General features: G+C 36.3%; 1 protein-coding gene and 1 pseudogene across 2 annotated transcripts in view; both read right to left on the bottom strand.

The window, feature by feature from the left end:
• MXI1 (MAX interactor 1, dimerization protein) overlaps positions 1 to 22,044 on the bottom strand; it is a 95,876-nt gene that overhangs the window by 38,736 nt on the left and 35,096 nt on the right. For both annotated transcript variants that reach the window (XM_063102297.1, XM_063102298.1), the window contains exon 3: positions 11,065 to 11,094. In XM_063102297.1, coding sequence (XP_062958367.1) covers positions 11,065 to 11,094 — 30 coding nt within the window. The remainder of the gene's footprint in view (positions 1 to 11,064; positions 11,095 to 22,044) is intronic.
• LOC134382812 (tricarboxylate transport protein, mitochondrial-like) lies at positions 3,841 to 4,768 on the bottom strand (annotated as a pseudogene).

Here is a 22,044-nt window from a genome sequence, read left to right as displayed (position 1 = left end):
TGTCTTTTCACTTTCCTTCTTTCTTTCTTTCTTTTTTTTTTTTGGCAGCTGGCTGGTACAAGGGATCCAAACCTTTGACCTTGGTGTTATAACACTGTGCTCTAACCAACTGAGCTCACTGGCCAGCCAGCTAACTGGCCAGTGTCCTTTAAAGCACAAATATTTTTAATTTGATAAAGTCTAGTATATCTATTTTTTCTTTTGTTGGTTGTGTTTCTGGTGTTATACATGAGGAACCGTGCCTAATTCAAGATCACAAAAATTTACTCTTATGTTTTCTAAGATTTTTATAGTTTTAGCTCTTATATTCAGGTTTATGATCCATTATGAGTTAATTTGTGTGTGTGGTATGAAGTAGGGATCCAACTTGATTATTTTGTATGTAGATACCCAGTTGTGTCAGCAGCAGTGTTTGTTAAAAAGACATTAAATTGCCTCGGAATCCTTGTTGAAAATTAGTTGGCCACAAATGTGAGGCATTATCTCTGGACTCTCAATTCTGTTCCACTGATCTGTAAGTCTATTCTTAGACTAGTACCATACTGTAGCTTTGGAGTAAGTTTTGAAATCAGGAAATATGAGTCCTCCAACTTTATTCTTTTCAATATTGTTTCAGCCATCCTGGGTACTTTGCATTTCCATATGAACTTTAGAATCAGCTTGTCAATTTCTGCAAAAAAGGAAACTGGAACTTTCATAGGGCTTGTGTTGAATCTGCAGATCAATCTGGGGAGTACTGCTGTCTTAACAATATTAACTTTTCAAATCCATGAAAATGGGATGTCTTCCCATCTATATAGTTAGGTCTTTTATTTTTTAACAGTGTTTCGTAGTTTTCAGGGTACAAATTTAAATTTATTTCTAGGCATTTTATTATTTTGGATGCTATTATAAATGAAATTGTTTTCTTAAATTCACTTTCAGGCTTTCCACTGCTGGTATATAGAAACAACTGGTTGTTGTGTGCCAATCTTATACCCTACAACTTTGCTAAATTCATTTATGAGCTCCAGTAGTTTTCTTGTTGTTGTTGCTGTTGTTTAGGATTTTCTGTGCATAAGATGATGATACTTGCAAATAAAAATGATTTTAATTCCTCTTTTCCCATCTGGACACATTTTATTTCTTTTTCTTGCCTAACTGCCCTGGATAGAACCTTCAGTACAATGCGGAGTATAATTCATAAAAGCTGACGTCCTTGTCTTATTCCTGATGTTAGGGGTGAAGCATTCAGTCTTTCACCATTAAATATGATACTAGCTGTGGGTTTTTCAAAAGTGCTCTTTATCAGGTTGAGAACATTACTATAAGGTATTTTCATACTGAGACATGCTAATACTTTTAGTAATCTTAATAATAATCTTATTAATCTTAGTAATAAACCAAGGCTAAGTAAGAAGAGCTTTTTACTAAACTTTACAGAATTAGAGGACCCAATCCAAAACTGTAGACTTTTAATCCAGCTGTAGCCAATTTCAAACCTACAATAAATTCATGGTTTCCTAACTCCATAACTTGTCTTTTATGCAAGCAAATACCCTTTAAGTACTACTAGTTGAGGTAAGAGTTTTAATGAAAGTTCTGCCAAATGAATCTTGTTTTTTCTTCCTAACAAGTGTACATTTTTTTCTAGAATATGCACGGTGTATAGAAGTGTATTTTATTTTTAAACAAATGTTATACAAGAACACAAAACATTCAGCTAAAGCCAGTTAAGATATGCTCCTCCTGCCAAGGAATCCTAAATAGTCAGATGATGTACTAAGAAACCATTGCCTAACCCATGGTCACCAAGATTTACCCTTATGCTTTGTCCTAAGATAAGGCAGACCGAAACACTTTGTCAAAATATCCATGTCAAACAGGGACATGGTAGGCAGTCTAGAAAAAAATATTGTATTCATTATCATGTCCAAACAATTGGGATAAACATAACTAATACATCAAAAATTTTAACATAAAAAAATTTGAAATTCTTTATGTAATTCCAATCTCCAAGTATATATGAGAGTACGTCAAAAAGTTCATGGAAAGATTCATATTATCTTTTAATTCTGTTTTCCCACGAACTTTTTGAAGTGCCATCATATAAATCTTTTTCTTGTAAAAATGCTTACCATTTTCAATTCATGGAATGAAAAAGGAATAAAGATCTCACAAATGAAGCATAAACTCCACCAGGTACACTGTTCCCCTTTACAAAATTACCCATCCTTATCTTCGTGTACTATATGATATCCTCATGAACTAAAAGAGTTAATAAGCCTCTTAAGAAAGTTACTAGTTCTCTTCTTTTAAGCAGAATAAGGTCATGCAGGGTAAAAATCCTTTCATATGTTCCCACTTATCAAGTGGGACATATAATTTATTTACCTTTTAAGAATTCATTAAGTTTTCTACTTCCCTCCTATGAAATTACTTTATTATATCTGTTGAGTTCTCAAAAGTATATTATATATTTGTCACTTTTCACTTAAGTCATTATAAATCTACTTAGTATCACATATCATTCTTTCATTCAATTAATATTTACTAAATGACTGTTATATGCTAGCGGTAAATAAGACAAAGTCTCTGTCTTCCTGAGACTTATATTTTAGTGAAAGAAGTCAAATAATACAAATAAATAAATAAATAATTCAGACAGATATAAATGTTAAGGTAACATACAAGGCAATGGGACAAAAAGTGACTGGAGGAGTGATTATTGTTCTCTAAGGAGATGAGCCGAAAGCTGAGAACTAGATAATAATGAAGAACTAGAGTAAGGGCTTTCCAAGCAGAAGGAACTGCAAGCGCAAAAAGCCCTAAGATGGAAATGAGCATGGATGGTGTATTTGAGAAAAAAAGAAAGCATTGTAACTGGGACCATAAGAGACAAGGGATAGAGTGATAGGACTTTGCAGGCCACAGATTTTATCTAATTGCAGTGGGAAGCCAGTGGAAGATTGTTAACAGAGAAATGACATGATATATCTTTTGAAAAGATCATCTTGCTATGTGAAGAATGAAATGTAAGGCGGAATGAACAGTAGCAGTTAACAAAAAATAATATTTTCTTTACAGTGTTTCTTAGTCCTCTCTCTTCCATTCTGTTCCCAATTCTATTATCTGGCTCTTATATCTTTCTACTACATGGACTACTTCAAAAGCACCAAAACTGGTCTCCCTGCTTCTATAACTAGACTATACTTTTTTTTTTTTTCCAAAGATAAATAGGATCTGGCTTATTCTGCCTTGGCAGGGTGGTCCTGAGAATGACTGGTGCCACCCTATAATGGGTGGAGTGAGGGCCCAAGAGCCAGTTAAGACCAATGGTGGGAGAAGAGGTGGGGGGGGTCTCACAGCCCCTGGAATGCAGTTAAGCCAGGCCAAGGTGTGGAAGCAGCTGTGGAAGGCCAGGGCAGGGTGCCCCTTCCACTCAGTGTGGAAGGCACCAGACTGGGACCAGGCCATGTCTACAGGGCAAAGGGGCCCGGGCAACATGGGCACCCGGGAAGAGGGGCACATGGTCACACGACACAAAACATGAAACACAGGCACAGGGCTCATGAAAAAGCACATGGACAAGTGGGCACAGATTCACAGGCCAGAGGAACACCCAGCCTTGGCAGGGCCAGAAACAATGACATAATGGTGGTGTCATATCCAGATCACAGGGGAGACATGGCACTATGAGATACATAGACTTAATGGCCAAACTGTGCTGACCAGACCATGGAACTAGAAGGATATGGAAAGGGAGCCTTTTGACACCACTGCACTGGAATCATGTGAGGCGAGAGTGGTAGGGGCTGGTCTGAAGGCACCTGGGGCAGTCCCCACAAAGACCCTCTGGGCTTAGTTCATCTTCCACACTTTTTTGAACAGCTTTACCACCTCATTGTAGATGATAAACATGATGTCCAGGCAGACCCAGCCCAGGTGGGAGACAGTACCCTCATAGAATGCTTTCAGCCCCTCATTCCACAGGATATGCTGGCCACAGTCCCATGTGTTCCCATATTTGTGTGCCTCCAGGGCCTGCATCTGGGTCTGGATCATGTCCCAGTGTTTGGAGTGTTCCCAAAGACACTGGCTGGCTGCGCTGGCAGTAAATCCAAAGACCCCAGTGATCAGCAGGTTCATTGGCTTGTTAGGGTTGTCCCCTCTGTAGGAGTTGCTCAAGGAGTTAATGACAAAGAAGCAGATGGCCTGGTTCAAGCCTTGCTTCAGCACAGTGGCCACGAGGCCCTGGTATGTCTCTTCAGCCCTTCTTCCTGCACAATCTCCCTAACCCCATGGTAGAATCCTCTGTACTTAGGGTTGGAGGAGTTCTGGTCATGGATGAACTTACCTTGATGGTCTCCATGGGGCACACGACTATCCCAGCCTCAGCCAGGCTGGCACCCAGGCCACACTGCAGCCTGCTCGTGCTATCCAGCCATCTCTGGGGGTCCCACAAGTGGGTGATGAGGAACTCACATTCCAAATCTGATGGCCACCTTGGGGATGGAGCCATAGAGCAGGGAGCTGAGCCACGGTACAGGCCCAGGATGCCATGGCTGTAGACTGTCTGCCTCACACAGTCCCCTATGCCTTGGTACATCAGCAGATGCGAGTGCTCGTCCAACTGCAGCTGCGTCTTCACATACTATGTGGGAAACGTGATATGGATTTTGGTGCCACATACCAAGCCACCTCCCAAGATTGCCTTCCCCTGGTGTGTCAGCTTCCAGAGTGCTGCTGCTGCAGCCGCCAGAGAGCAGGAGCCATGGGGCGCAGCCATAAGGGCGGGAGGTTAGGTGCCCAGTGTCGGCCTCAGGTCCAAGCCTCCCGCACTCAGCATCTGGTCATGGTGGTGGGTTTTTTTGCTTGTTTTTTAATGCTTTGATCATGCCTATCTCTTTGCCTCAAAAAAGCCTCAAAAGCCTCAAAAACTCACCACTGCCAGCAAAATAAAATCCAAATTCCTGGAAATTTAGTAACATTTCACAATCTAATCCCAAACCACTAGTGTGACCCCATCTCCCACTACTAATTTGATAAACACTGCTGTTCCAGTCAATATGGTCTACTTTCCTGAAACAGCTTATGATGCCACCTTCCATGGCTCTACTCACGCCAAACCCTTTCCTTATTCTTTTTCTAATATTCAAATTCTCTCTCTTCAGCATTCTTCTTGGCTATCCAGAGCGATGGCTTTTTAACTATGACTCATAGTATTTTGTATCATGATCCAGTATACACAAGTGTCACAATTCTATGTTTAACTTTACTTCGTGCAATGCACTTTGGTAGTGTAGTCCCCCCTTATCCATGGGGAACACTTTCTAAGACCCCCAGTAGATGCCCGACACCGCAGACAGTACCAAACTACTATGTTTTTTCCTATACATACATATCTATGATAAAGTTTAATTTATAAATTAGGCACAGTAAGCAATTAACAATAATAACTAATAATAAAACAGAACAATTATAACAATATACTGTAACAAATGTTCTATGAATGTGGTCTCTTTCTGTCTCAAAATTTCTTATTGTACTGTACTCACCATTCTTGTGATGATGTGAGATGATACAATGCCTACGTGATGAGATGAAGTGAGGTGAATGGGATAGGGATAGTGACTTAAATGCAAATTCCAGAAATAAACAATTCATAAGTTTTAAGCTCCTTGCTTTTCTAAGTAGAATGATGAAATCTCACATAATCCTGCTCCAGCCAGCCTAGGCTGCTGTTAGTCACTTGGTAGCCATCTTGATTAACAGATCGACTGTTGAGGTAACAAACACAGTGCTTGTGTTCAAGTAACTCTTATTTTACTTAATAATGGCCCCAAAGCACAAGAGTAGTGATGTAATATTTTCAGGCTGCAACTGACCTTAGTAACTGAAATTGTGGAAAGCAAAACCATGGATAAGGGGGGACTAACGTATTTTCTATTCTATTTCTTTTTCAAAATGACTCATTAAAACACAAGGGGACTCACTAAAACACAAGGGGACCGGGCCCGCCTCCCACAACCAGGCACACCATGACAGCGCATCGGCGCCCGCCCAGGGACCCAAGGTATGGAGCCAGGGACCAGACACACCCCACAACCAGGCACACTGCCAGCACCAAGGAGCATGCCAAAAACATCACTTCCGTGTGGGTGGCCCACCACAGCCACCACAATAACCATGGCTGGAGTGCATTGACACAAGGAGAGTCACCAGCAGAGATAAAGAAAAGAAGAGGATGTTTCTCTCCACACAGCCCATTTCGGAGTGACAGAAGACACATCTGCTCTATGTTAATATTGGGGGACCTGATCACACCTCTCAGCATTGGCCAGATCATCTAGGCAACAAATCAACAGAGTAACCATTATTCTTTCAGAAGGAGAGAAGAAATATAGGGTAATTTGAGGGGAGATGGGGAGAGATTGGACAAAGGGCATAAAGAATAATTATGATTTGTAACAATATATTTGCTAGTTATATTGATTTGATCAATATATCTCCATGTTGAATCCCAAAAATATGTATAATCAATTTTGATTCAATAAATAAAATTTAAATAAATAAATAAATAAATAAAGCCATCACACAGACCACTAATGGGTTTCAACCTTCAGTTTGAAAAACACATTAGTGTACCTTTCTAGACATTTACTGGTCACCTAACTGGATCATGGCATTGAAAGATGAAACCTGTAAATACCAAATTATAATGACCTTAATCTTACGGATAGAAGAGGGTCAGTATCTATCATGATGCCAAGTACAGTATTTATTAATCATTACTGAAGAGAAACATTGATATTAAACATAGCTATCATATTCATGACCAGGTAGAGTCATGATTAGGACCATTCTGTGATCATATCCATCTTATTTCAAATTATAGTTATGATGGTCAGAATGGCCAGTTTCCAATGACACTTTTGATCCACACTTTCTGCCTTCCCACCATATGGAATTATGTAATAGGCTTGCATAGTGGGGGAACACAGTAAGAACTCTATAAATGCCAATTTTCATCATCCCCTTACAGTTGTGTGTTTAAGTCCCTATACAGAGGACAACTATTACCATTCACTGGACATTTTCTCTTTTATCACACATACTCAGTAACTTCTACTCTGCCTAGGAAGGATTAGTCTAATCCTCATTTGGCCCTTCCAGCTTTGCCAAAGTTGTAATAAAGAGTAAGCCTTTTGTTTCAATGGAACGACAGCTATTAAGGTTGAATGGCCTCTCCTGTAGTCAGCACTAAGGTTCTTTTTTTTTTTTTTTTTTTTAGCACTAAGGTTCTTGACCATTAAAGTCCTATTAAAATTGTTCTTTTGAAAACATCATCAGTAATTTGAATTAAGGAAATGAAAAAGCGAGGAAGCGATCTAAAATCTGTACTGGTTTCTTCTCTGGCAAAGGACCCAACTCATAAGATAAGCCCTGGGCAAAGTAAATTCTTAATTCTTCAATCTCAAAGACTTTTTAAGTTTACCATGAGATGATTCATATAGGTTCCTGAGGAATGCAGAACATCTAAAGGTATTCTGCTTCACTTCCACCTCCTGGACCTGTTGTGGGTCTAGGAGGACAGGGTTAGTACACAGGTATCAAATGCTCTGAACCATCTTGACTAGGGTTTTAGTCAGAAATTAGCTCCCAGGACCTATCCAAGAAATAATCTGAATATCTGAATCAGTCATAAAACTACCTAAAGCTCCTTAATGGGCTCTAGGCATCCTGGGGTAATTGTGGGTCACAGCAAACTACTTTGGGCCTGCCAGACCCCAAATTTCCACCATCAGGCTTCCCTCTGAGATCTGGGAGAATGAATCTCAACATTTGCTGGGTATCGTCTTAAGGCCAGACTGGAGGCTTTAAGATAGCCATCTGTAATTAAAATGCCACTCACTAACAATTTAAAATCACCTACTCTAATTCTCACTGCATTTGCCCCAGTAAAAGGCAGAAACTCAGCAGAGCTTTATATGCAAGATTTTAGAACCAAGCTAAAAAGGAAAAAAGAAGTTTCTGACATGAATATGTTATACTGAATATGTTGCAAAATTTCAAGAATATGAATTACTTCAGGAATGTCTTTTCAGAATGAAGACAAAATTAAATTACCTTTTTGATAGTGAATTACTTTCCTCACATAAATCACTCACAGGCAGATAAAAAATAAAGCCAAAACTCTATTTATTTTAAAGGATGTCAAAGTTAGGTTAACTTTTTTTCCTTTGACACATCAAATAAAAATTGTGGTTTGTTAAAAAGGGCTATTAAATAGAACTGTGGGAAGTGGGGGCTAAACTATGTAATAACAATATAGGCTTAAATTTTAAAAATACTCCTGTGCTACCTTCTTGCTATTTGACTAAAATACTGCCCGCTCCCGGCCCCCTTTAAATCTTCTTGTGTCTACCAATATTTTTAGTTTTTGCAAGATCACAAGCTGGTAACTTTTCAGAAGTATGGTAAAGGTTATTGAATTTGATTTTTCCTTTCACACTGAAACCTCCGAAACATGCTACTAAACTAGTTTTATTTATATTGATTTTTAAAAACCCTTTTAAAAACAACTGTATCTTGGAAAGGTTAATTCTATATCACCTTTCAATGATGCTTCAGGGAAGACAGGGAGAGAGAAAGGAAAAAGGAAGGCAAGAAGGGAGGGGAGAAGTAATAATTTGAGAAATAAAGAATTTGTATTAGCTCTTCTGCACTAATAAAGAATGTCTATTAGCCCTTTTAGGGCTATCAGAAGAGGATGAGGGAACCATACCTTAAGTGAGGTAGGGTAGGAAGCCAGACAGAAAATCTTAGACCTAAGTAAATAAAATAAGAACAAAAGACCTTCACTGGAGATTGCATGCAGCCCAGGAAATAAAAACCATTCATGTTACACCTGTGTCATAGCCTGATACTAGATTAACCAGTTTATAGGGCATATCAAAGTAATACTGAGTGATATAGTATCAAAGTAATACTATGAGTGATAGTGACATATCTTCTTCTCTGAAGTTTTTTTAAAAGTTATCATGAGAAATGATATGCAGAATGCATTCAAATTTACTCAAAGATTTAAAAAACTCTTTTCCAAACAGTTACTAAAAAAGAGTCTCTTTACTGCAGTATTAAACAAAGGTTTTTGCCAGGTCTCCAGTGGGGGTCTCCCAAGGGCCACTTCGAGATAGGTGAAACAATTATAAAAGCCACATGTTTATCAGTATTTAACCCATATGATACAAAATATACTCTGCTCTAATTTAGAGTAAAGTTCAATGTAAGGATTTATTTTTATAATCCTCAGAGCTGTCATTTCTTGGGTCTTTTTTGCTATGTTTAAACCAGCCAGATACTTCCTTTAATCCATCCAGATCTTTAATATACCAGAAATATAAAGCAGAAAAGAGATTCTTTAAAATGAAAGCTTCCTGTTGAACTGCTTTGCCACTAACTAGCAAAATATCTTTAACTAGACCACTGAATCTTGAGCTCCAGTATTATCCATCCTTCAATATTAAAGCCATCGTTTACTATACATGCATCAAATGCCAGGCACTGAGGACATAAAATTGAACAAAACAATATCCATAGTCATTTGACGGAAAGAGACATATGAAAAAATCATTACAGTGCTACCCAGTAAGTATTACAATAGGAGATATGAACAGAGCACTTTGCGAACAGAGTGGTAAAAGCCACTAAGTCTGTCTAAAGGACTATACTCAGCCTTTTCAAGGGGACTTGACATTTAAACTCACATGCAATGAGGCAGTTAGGCTAGTCAATCTGTAAGATACCTTCTATTTTAAAAAGGCATGACAAAAAGTTGAAGGTCATGAGATCTTGTTTGTCAAAAATGGCTGGTGCAAATGATTCCAGTTTGTTGGTTATTAATCTAATCTCTATACCAAAAAGAGAATAGTTTATTCCTACAATTCTCGTGTTCTCTCCCAAACTTGTTCTCTTCTTATATTCCTTTTCTGAGTAAATAAATAGTAATACCATCTAAAACTTAACTATCCACAGACAACAAATCACCAATTTTTCTCTTGATTTTTTCTACTTCTATCTCTATGGCCATCATCATCTCTTACGTGAATTACTGCAATAACTTTCAAAAGGGTCTTCATGCCTCTGGTATCCCTTCTGCCAATCAACCAATTCTTCATACTGTAACCAAAGTGATCTTTCCAAAACATAAATCTAATCATATGACAACCAATCTTAATATGATTCAACTGCTCCATATTGTTCTCAAGAAAAGTCCAAACTCTTCAGGATAGTTAGTAAGATTCTTCAACATCTGGTCTGGCTTACCTCATGCTATAATCTTCTGTACTCATACTGAACTGAACTTCTTGGCAGTTTCCTCAGTATACAGTGCTCACTCACCATCTTCTGCAAAGCCTGCTAAGACTCCCTTCAAAGGGGAATCAGGTAACTTTCCAAAATGATCTTTCAATACCCTCTAGTATCTTCTGCTTCTTTATTACCATACTTAACATATTACACAGTATTTTAATTATCTGTCTCTCTTCCCCCAAAAGCTGTGACTTCCTTACGGACAGAAACTGTCTCACACATTTTATATTTCCTATGTAAAACATTCTGCTTGCCTGGCACTGACATACAGTTCAAACTTGATAAATATTTGTTGAATGCATTAATGAGTGAATGAATGAATGAATGGACGAACTGCAAGAAAGAACAAAATCAATGCCCTCCAATTCGTCATATTTATTACTCTTCAGAAACATCTTTTATAAGACTATTATTTATGCAATGAGTCTACCATGATTATTAACCTGTTTTCAAAGACAGAAAAAAAGGAGGTTACACCATAAACTCAAAATTCAAATCAGCTTAAAAATATATTTTCTTCTTCCAGTTTAGATAGCATAAGTTTACTATTTACGTCATTTTTTGGAGAAAATACATATATATCAGAATCATTATATGCTATACATTTTAAAAATAAAATTACGTCTACATATGCACTATTACATTATTTTCATAGGTAAAATGGTAAGTTTGAGTTTGTTTTTTGAAAGTTGCACCTTATCACTGACTCACCGATTCTTTTCCAGCTCATTGTGTGTAGATCTAAAAGAAGAAAAAAGAAAAGAGCATTAGCCATGCTTTGTTGCTAAGGATATAGTAAGAGGGATTAGTTTAGTTACTGTTATACCATACTCAATGAATTTATTTGACAATGCAGTGTATGGTCAGACTTCTACTGTCTCACTCATCAAGAAGAAATGGTCTGCATTCATTAGGACTGTTCATTCAGATACAGTGTTTTCAGTTAACAACTAAATATTCTGAAACTGGATTTCAATATTATTTTAATAAAATGAATATTAGCACATGTTCTCTAGTCTACTTTTAGCATCCTACATTTTGTTGATTTATAGACATCATATCAGAAATTTTAATTCAAATGTAATCCATTTTAGTTTAAAAAGAAAAAACTTCTAAGTCTTCCTCCATCTCCACTTACCCATTCCCAAACACAGGGAAAACAAAGTTTTGGCTAACACAGAAGCCGAATCAGGTTTGCCTTACTGCTATGTGATACAGGCAAATTCAAGCTTTCCTGCCTTTTGTGTGAAACATAAACAAGAAAAAGTTATACAAGGAAGGAAAATATATTAAGATAAATAAAGAAAAGAAGACAAGCTAATATCAAGAAACACGTTTACAAGACTGAAAGGATATAATTCAAAACTTTAGCAATGGTTGTTTTCTTTTGGTGACTTTTTCATTTTGCTTCTCAGTATTTCATTATAATGATACTTACCATCTACTGAACAAGCATCATGTCTGCTAAACTGTATGCTAAGCAGTTAACATATATTACCTCATTTTATCCCTAAAACAGCTCTTGTTTTATAAACAATAACACCGAGGCTCAGAGAGGTCAAAAGACATATTCTCATTTCAGGACTATAAATGGCAGCAATGAATTGAGCCTAGGTCTTATCCTACTCCAAACTCCAAGTTCTTAACCACCTGTTGAGAAGCAGTACCGAGTAGAGGTTAGGGGCACAGACTCTAAGTCTGGACTGACTGGGTTCAAATACTCGGAGGCCTTGGCAAAGTCCCCTCGTTTCTCTGTGCTCAGTTTCCTCATCTATGAAATAGGAAAAATAACAGTACTTGCCTCATATGATTGTTATAAGGACTAACAAGTTTACACTAAACAGCAAAATATAATAAACTCTATATAAAGTTAGAGTTGTTATACTTTTCCCTTGAATGAACATGTGTTACTTTTGCAATAATTCAGCAGTAACAACAGAAACTTTATAAAGGAGAATTTAAGTTTCTGTCACTAGAACTAAAACTTTGGTATTTGTCAAATGCCTTAAGCATATTACATTACTGATTGCTTTAATCTGATTTATTATTCCAATGGATATTTCATGTTTTTGTCAGTCTCATAATTTGTGAAAATTTTACCCACTATTTTAGTCCAAGAGCCAAAAGACTTCTTTGAGTTACTGTCTCCTGTATACCTTTTGCTTTCTTAGCAGTTTCATAAAATCCAAGTGATACAGGATAAAAAAGACGAATGTTTGTTGTAAAGAGATTATCTTAATAAGAGGACTTCTCCCTCAAAGGAGATTTAAAAAAAAAAAAGTCTTAGGATGTTTCAAGAGTTCAGCCAAATTAATGGCAAATGTATGTACAATTCAGATTTAAAAACTATAAAAACATAGTCAGAACTTCTAGTTTAACAGAGGCTCAGCTGAAAACTCAATAATCCTCTATCACCATGTAAATATTTACTAAAAGTTTTGATTAAGTTCTTTTTTGTTTGAATGAAATGTTAAAGTAAATCAGCAAGTGAGAAGAGGGAAAATGCATATTTCAAGGAAATCTAAAACAAAAAATATCCTTCAACATTTGCATGGGTAATCAATAAAGAGATTCCCCATCCCCCCTTGGTGGGCAAATTTTGGTTTAATTGCCTTTCTCTGAGAAGAAAACACAGAATAAGTAAACAAAAACAAAAGACAATCCACATATAAAATGCTAGTATAAGTAATAAATGGAAACATTATATTTAGAGAAGAGTAGACCGTTTGCCATAAATTTATTCCAAGCAGTCTGACAATCCCACTGATAGCCATAAATGCAAAAGATGATATACTCAACGATAACCAATTCTTGAATTCCAATATTATGTTGAATCTATTATCAAAGCTACACCAAAAGAACATAATCTGACCCACTGCTGTGAACAAAATTAAAACAGCAGGTCCTTCCTACCTCTCTCAAACAGACTTTTATTATTTATCTTCTTTTTTTAAAAAAGCTAAAAATATTAACTTTTTCACCAAACCAGGAAATGCATGCCATATTTAATTATGCCAAAAAATTTTAAAAGATTTCCAAATAACAGGAAGCAAAAATGATCATAAATATACTAATCATTACCATACTGCCATGTTCTTCCAATTTTTAAATATGCATCAGGAGTGTCTACTCTTATTTCAATAGGTTTTTGCGTGTAATATCAAGTCAACAAATACTGAGCATAGGCATACCACATCTTATTGTGCTTTGCTTTATTGTGCTTTGCCCATATTGCATTTTCACATATTGAAGGTTTGTGGCAACCTTGCATCAAGCAAGTCTATCAGTGCCATTTTTCCAACAGCATGTGCTCAGTATGTGTCTCTGTGTCACACACACTTTGGTAATTCTTACAACATTTCAAACTTTTTCATTATTATTCTGTTATGATAGTCTGTGAACAGTGGATCTTTGATGTTTCTATTGTAATTGTTTTGGGGAGCCATGAACAGTGCCCACATGAGTTAGTAAACTTAATCAATAAATGTGTGTTCTGACTGCTCCACCAACTGGCCATTCCCCTATCTCTCTCTCTCTCCTCAAGCCTCCCTATTCCCTGAGAAAAAGCAAAAGTGAAATTAGGCTGATTATTTCCTAATCCTGCAATGGCCTCTAAGTGTTCAAGTAAAAGGAAAAGTCACAAGTCTCACTTTAAATCAGAAGCTAGAAATTAATTGTGCTCAGTGAGGAAGGCATGTTGAAAGCTGAGACAGGCGGAAAGCTAGGCCTCTTGTGCTAGTTGTGAATGAAAAGGAAAAGTTCTTAATGGAAATTAAAAGTGATACTCCAGTGAACAAACAAATAAGAAAGAGAAATACCCTTATTGCTGACATGGAGAAAATTTCAGTGGTCTGGATGGATCAAACCAGCCACAACATTCCTTTAAGCCAAAACCTAATCCAGAGCAGGGCCCTAACTTTCTTCAATTCCATGGAGGCTGAAAGGGGTGGAAGTTGCAGCAGAAAAGTTTGAAGCTAGCAGAGGCTAGTTCACAAGGCTTAAGAAAAGAAGCCATCTCCATAACATAAGAGTGCAAGGTGAAGCAGCAAATGCTAATGTATAAGCTGCAGCAAGTTATCCAGAAGATCTAGCCAAACTAACTGATGCAGGTGGTGACACTAAACAGATTATTGATATAGATAAAACAGTCTTATGTTGAAAGAAGATGCTAGCTAGGACTTTCATAGCTAGAGAGAAGTCAATGCCTGGCTTCAATGCTTCTATCTTGTTAGGGGCTAATGCAGTTGATGACTTTAAGTTAAAACCAATATTCATTTACCATTCTGAAAATCCTAGGGCCCTTAAGAATAATGCTAAATCCACCCTCCCTGTGCTCTATAAATGAAACAAAAAAGCCTAAATGACAGCACATCTGTTTATAGCATGTTTCACTGAACATTTTAAGCCCATTGTTGAGACCCACTGCTCAGAAAAAAGATTCCTTTCAAAATATTACTGCTTACTGACAATGCACCTGGTCACCCAAGAGCGCTGATGGAGATGTACAAGGACATTAATGTTGTTTTCACACCTGCTAACACAACACCAATTCTGCAGTCCATGGGTCAAGGAGTAATTTTAACTTTCGAGTCTTATAATTTAAGAAATACATTTTGCCAGTGATTCCTTTGATGGATCTGGGCAAAGTAAATTGAAAACCTTCTGGAAATAATTCACCATTCTAGATGCCATTAAGAATATTCATGATTCACAAGAGGAGGTCTAAAATATCAACATTCACAAGAGTTTGGAAGAAGTTGATTCCAGCTCTCATTGATGACTTTGAGGGATTCAAAATTTCAATGGAGGAAGTAGCTGCAGATGTGGTAGAAATAGCAAGAGAACTAGAATTAGAAGTAGAGCCTGAATATGTGACTGAATTGCAGAAATCTCATGATAAAACTCCAAAACATGAGAAGTTGATTCTTATGGATAAGCAAAGAAAGTGGTTTCTTGAGATGAAATCTACTCCTGGTGAAGATGCTGTGAACATTGCTGAAATGACAACAAAAGATTTAGAATACTACATAAACTTAGTTTAATAAAGCAATGGCAGGGTTTCAGAGGATTAACTCCAATTTTGAAAGAGTTCTACTGTGGTTAAAATGCTATTATACAGCATCACATGCTACAAAGAAATCTTTCATGAGAGAAATAATGCGGCAAATTTCACTGTTGTCTTATCTTAAGAAACTGCCACAGCCCCCACAACCTTCAGCAACCACCGCCCTATTCAGTCAGCAGCCATCAACACTGACATGAGACCCTCCACCAGTAAAAAGAGTACGACTTGCTGAAAGCTGAGATGATCATTAGCATTTTTTATCAATAAAGTATTTTCTAATCAAGGTATATACATTGTTTTTTGAAACATCATGCTACTGCATACTTAACAGACTACAGTAAAAACATAACTTTTAAATGCACTGGGAAACCAAGACATTTGTGTTACTCGCTTTATTGTAACAACTTCTTTATTACAGGGGTCTGGAACTGAACCCACAACATCTCTGAGGTATGTCTGTACCTTCAATGTTCAAAGCTGTCTTAGGCTGCAGGGAATCAAATTAAGACACATATAGGAAAAATTATAATTTAAGGCAAAATAAATACAGATTCTCCTCAACATATGATGGGATTAGGTCCTGATAAACCTACCACAAATTGAAAATATCCTAAGTCAAAAATGCATTTAATACACCTAACCTACTGAACATCATAGCTTAACGTACCTACCTTAAACACGCTCAGAACACTTATATTATCCTACAATTGGGCAAAATCATCTAATGCAAAGCCTATTTTATATTAAAGTATTTAATATCTCATGTTATTTATTGAATACTGTTCTAAAAGTGAAAAACAGAATGGTTGTATGGGTACTCACAGTACAATTTTTACTGAAGGTGTATTGGTTTCACATCATTGTAAGGTCAAACCATTGTAAATCGGGGTCGATCTGTGTATAAAGAAAGTTACAAAGTGTTGTGGGAATTCAAAGGAGGAAGAATTTACTTTCAAATGGGGCTATAAAGAAAACTTTAGAAAAAGGTGGCATTTGGTTTGGGGCTTAAATGATGGGCTACATTTGCTATTACAGGATGAACTCTTAATCTGAAAATCCAAAATGCAAAATGCTCCAAAATCTGAAATTTTTTCAGTGCTGACATGACGTTCAAAAATGCTCATTAGACCATTTTGGATTTCAAATTTTTGGGTTAGGAATGCTCAACTGGTAAGTATTCTGCAAATATTCTAAAATGAAAATCCAAAACACTTCTGGTCCCAAGCATTTCGGATAAGGGGTACTGAACCTATAGTAAGGTCTGGAACTGCTAAGGAGAAGCCATTCCAATTAGAAGGGATAAGATAAGCAAACAAGCAGAGTTGTGAAGTCCAAAGCAAAACCAGGAAACAATGAATGTATAGAGGTCATAAACACCATAGTGTTAGAGGGAAAAAGGTCCTGAGTTTAAATATTAACTGTCATTCATACTAGCTGTGTAACTTTTGGACAAGTTATTTAACCTCTCTGATTCAGTTTCCTCCTTTGTAATACTGGAATATTACCACATGCCTTGGATGGGGTACTGTAAGAATTAGAGAAAAATATGTAAAAGTATCTAGCACATAATAGGTATTTAACAAATGTTAGCTACTGCTAGTATTTTTATTATTTTTAACAAGACTAAAAATGTACTGCCCAAAACATTGCTAAATTTACTACATGGGACAACAAATCGACAGGTTTTCAATAACACTTGGAATTAGCCTGGAAATAAACAAGCAAATAAACAGCCATAGTGATGAAAAGAGAAACTGAAAGAAATGATAAGTGACTGAAGCCACGTGATCATTTAGTCAGCTGTGTGGACAGTACAAGGTTTAGAAGCATGACAGAGAAAGATGACTAATTATATGTGCAGAGAAAATAATAACCCAAACAGTGCTGACAATAAAAATGAGTAATTGAATGTATCACACACTAGCAAACTCAGAAACAATCCCTTTGCTTCTCTGAGTGTGTATGTCTAACCAGGCTTTTCCAATAATGTGCTACTAAAGTATTCAATTATGATAAATTCCTGTAAGGCTGAGATATTCTGAATAATAATCTTGTTAGCCCACATAAAATGCACCTCTGAGAACAAACACTAATGAACTGTCTTCTCTTCAGGCACCCTTACTCTGAATGCTTAACAACTTCCAAGGACAGAGAGGACATTTTTAAAAGTTTATCACTGAATCACAGGTAATCTTTTACACAAATAACATCCCTTTAAAAGAGACATACTAATGCATTCCCTATTTGAATGGGAGTTATTATCTCAACCAGATCTGTGACTTTTCATTGACTACAACATAGCTCTAATACATAAACTTTTGATTCTTTGGGGCATAGTTTGGTGGCAATGAAATGAAGTGAAGAATTGAAACTGAACAAAATGGTACAGTTTGGCTCAAGAGTAGTGCTGCCATAGAAGGAAAATAAAAGCCCCATTCTTGGAACTAATACTCTCTTTCTAGCAAAAAAAAGGCCTACCTTTGTTGAATTAATGAGCTAACACCCAATTTGTTAACATTTCATTTCACTTACTTGCTAATTCTAAAGTACATAATAGATACACACAATGAAAAGAACACGTTCCATAAAGCTAAATGAGTATCTTCTAACTGGTATCCTAAAGTTTATAATTCATTCACATATACTCAAAGGGGAAGAAAAACAGAAAATTTCAGCTACAGTAGAGTAGAGGGGTAGGGTCTATGAAGTATGTACCCAAAGGGTGTTGAGAAAGAAAATCTACTAGAATTAGTGTATAGTAAAACTTCTATTTATATTTATTATTACCCTTCTTTTAAAATGGTAGTTTTGTATCTTTGTTTCCATCAAAAGGTACATCTCATTTTAAAAACAAACACTGAAGACAGTAAACTTAAATACTGTGAACTTTTAGAAAAAATATCTCATAACTAATGTATTGCTTCCTCCTTAAAAATGACAAAAATATAACCACCACAATAACTAAGCCCACAAAAAGCAAGTGTCTAAAAAGGCACAACAATGACAACAATCAATAACTTTTTTCCCTGAACTATCACAATTATCTCCACAATTTCAACATGCTAAATGAAAAAAGCTAGACATAAAAAAAGTACATACTGCATAACTCCATTCATATAAACCTCAAAACTGGCAAAACTAATTTATGGTATAAAAACTTGGAACAGTGGTTACCTCAGGTAGGGGATGATAGTGGCTAAAAAAAAGTTGAGAGGGGCATGTAAGAAAAGTTTATAATATTCTATTTCTTCACTTTTGTGAAAATTCACTGGACTGTAACAGGATCTGTACACTTTCTACATACTTTTCTATATTTACATTTTACTTCAATAAACAGAAAGAAATGAAAAATATCACACACAAACTGAATTCTGTAAAAATCAATTCTTATTTCAAATACAGCAAACACTCTAAGTCTGATAAATTTTTGGCATACTACATAAACGTCTCAGATATGCGCTTTGTAAAGGATAATTTTCAATAAATTTGAAAGTATTGAAATCATACACAGTAAGTTCACTAACCACAACAGAATTAAATTAGAAATCAATAACAATAAGATAACTAGAAAAATCCAGATATTTAAAATGTAAACAAACCACAAATCAAAGAATAAACTGCAGAGAAATTGGAAAATATTCTGAACTGAATGATAATGAAAACACAGCATATCAAAACTTGTTGGCTGTAGCCAAGGCAGTCCTTGTAGAAAAATGTTTAGTTTTACATACTTTTATTAGGAAAAAAAAAAAAAAGGAAGGTCCAAAATCAATGGCCTTACTTTCACTTTAAGAAGCTAGATAAAGAAGTCTACAGCCATACCACCCAGATCATGCCTGATCTCGTCTGATCTGAAAAACTAATCAGGGTCAGGCCTAGTTAGTACTTGGACAGGACAAACTAGAAAAAGAAGAGCAAATCAAACCTAAAGAGAGGAAGAAAATGAGTCGTCATAGGTCAAAGAACAAGTCACAAAGAAATTAGAAAATATCTTTGACTGAATGATTAAGAAAACACAACATATAATCATTTGTTAGATACAGCTAAAGAAGTGCTTACAGAAAAATTTTTAGCTTTAAATCCTTATGTTTTGGGGGGAGAGGTCCAAAAGCAATGAACTGAGATTCCACCTAAAGAAGTTAGAAAAAGAAACAAGCTAAACAAACTCAAGCAATGGTTCTCAACTGTGGGTAATGTCTGGAGACATTTTTGGTTATCACAACTAGGGGTAGGCTACTGGCATTTTGTGAGAGGCCAGGGATGCTGCTAAACATCCTATTATGCACAAAACAATTATCTGGACCCAAATATCAATAGTGAAGTAGAGAAAAGAAATAATAAAGCCAAAGACAGGAATAACAGAAATAGAAAATGGGAAACAATAGTGAAAATATCAATAAAACTGAAAGTTGACTTTTAAAAAAAAAATCATTAAAACTCATAAACTACTTCTAAGACTTCTAGGATAAGAAGAAAAGACAAAACTTATAACATACACACACAAACAGTATCAGGAATGACAGAGTGTGCATCGATACACATCCTACACACACTGAAAGGATAAGAGAATATTATAAACTTATGACAATATTTGTACATATCATCTAAATTTGACAACTTAGATGTTATGGACACATTTCTTAAAAGATACAAACTATCAAAACTAACTCAAATGCCCAGCTATGATCGAGCCACCACTGGAGGCCCCTGGGACTCCGGAGCCAGGCTGGGGGGTAGTGCCAAGCGCCTCGGCCATGCCTCCCTGACGTCCACACACAGCCCAGCAAAGAAGCCAGCCCTGGGCCAGTCTTGACCCCGTCTTCCTCCCCCAAACCACTCCACAACAACATCTTAGAATGTAAAAAATAATTTTAAAAAAAAAACTAACTCAAGGAGAAATAGAAACCTTGAATACCCCTTCATCTACTAAAGAAATTGAATTCATAATTTAAAAAAAACCTTCCCACAAAGAAAATTCCAGGACCATAAGTCTTTATTAGCAAATTTTCCCAAGCATTTAAGGAATAAATAAAACCAATCCTATATAAAATCTTTCAAAAAAATAAAGGAAGAGGGAATGCTTCCCCACCTGTTTAATGAGGCCAGCATTAGCTTGATATTCAAACCTGACAAAGAAATTACATGGAAAACAAATAAACAAACGAACAATACCACAAAAAGAGTAAACTAATATTTCTCAAGAACATAGACACAAAAATTCTTAATAAAGTATTAGCAAATTGAACCCAACAACATATAAAAATATCACTGTTTTACAGTAAAAAATTTCCTCTGGTCTTTGTGCCTAGTTCCTGGGACAGAGCTTCTAAAACCTTGGAACTTTCCAAGTAATAGGAGTGTCATCATTATTCATGGTGGGCCCTTGGACCACACCTGAGTTTATGATAAGGAGATGACTCAGAATGGGGTCTGGTCATGCCAGGAAAACCAACCATGTGATTAAAGGGTTAGGACTTTGAGTAACTGTGATATCAGACCAACTTTCAGGGAGGTGCTGGGGATTAAGTTCAATCACATGAGCCAATGATTCAATCAATCATGCCTACATAATGTTTCCCCAATAAAAATTCTGGCACCTGAGGCACAGGTTAGCTTCCTGGTTAGTGAACACATTGATATTATGGAAGTGTAATGTGTCCTGATACCATGGGGAAAAGGCATAGAAGCTCCATGTCCAGGAACCTCCAAGACCTCACTCTGTGTCTCCCTTCATTTGACAGGTCCTAATTTGTATCATTTTCAAAAGAAGATGTTATTATAAGTATTTAGCACTTTCCTGAGTTCTAAGGGTAGTTCTAATGAATTATCAAGCCTGAGGGGGGTATGAGAACCAGTGAATTTGTACCCAGTCAGTCAGAAATGAGTGGCCTGGGACTCCTACACTTGTGGTTGGCATTTGCAGTGTGGGTAAACGTGTTGGGGACGACACCCTTAAACCTGTGGAGTCTGTGCTAACTCTGGGTGATTAGCATCAGTACTGCAGTAATACAAAACAAAACATGACCAAGTAGAGTTTATTCAGGGAATGCAAGGCTGGTTTAAGATTCAAAAATCAATCAATGTAATCCTCCATATTAACAAAATATAAAAGAAAATCCACATTATCATCTCAACAGATGTTGAGAAAGCATTTGACAAAATTCAGCATTCACTCAAGATAAAAACTCTTAGCACATTAGGAAAGAAATGAACTTTCTCAACCTAAAAAGCATCTATGAAAAATCTAAAGTTATTATACTCAATGGTGAAAAAAATGCATTTTTTCCCCAAATCGGGAATAAGGCAAGTATGTTTACTCTCACCACTTTTACTCAGCACTGTAGTAGAAGTCCTAGCCAATGAAATAAGACAAGAAAAAGAAATATACAGAATGGAAAGGAAGAAATAAAAATGTCTTTATTTGCAAACAACATTATTGTCTATTTAGAAAATCCTAAGGAAGATACAAATTACTAGAATAAGTGAGTTTAGCAAAGTCAGTTTACGAGGTCAGTATGCCATATTCAATTGCTATTTACCATAGCATCAAAGAATACTTACAAATAAATTTAACAAAGTACATGCATGACCCACACTCTGAAAAACTACAAAATATTGTTAAAAAA

Source organism: Cynocephalus volans, chromosome 7 (assembly GCF_027409185.1).
Source record: "Cynocephalus volans isolate mCynVol1 chromosome 7, mCynVol1.pri, whole genome shotgun sequence".
In the NCBI taxonomy this organism is placed as follows: Eukaryota; Metazoa; Chordata; class Mammalia; order Dermoptera; family Cynocephalidae; genus Cynocephalus; species Cynocephalus volans.
This window is presented reverse-complemented; position numbering and strand designations above follow the sequence as displayed.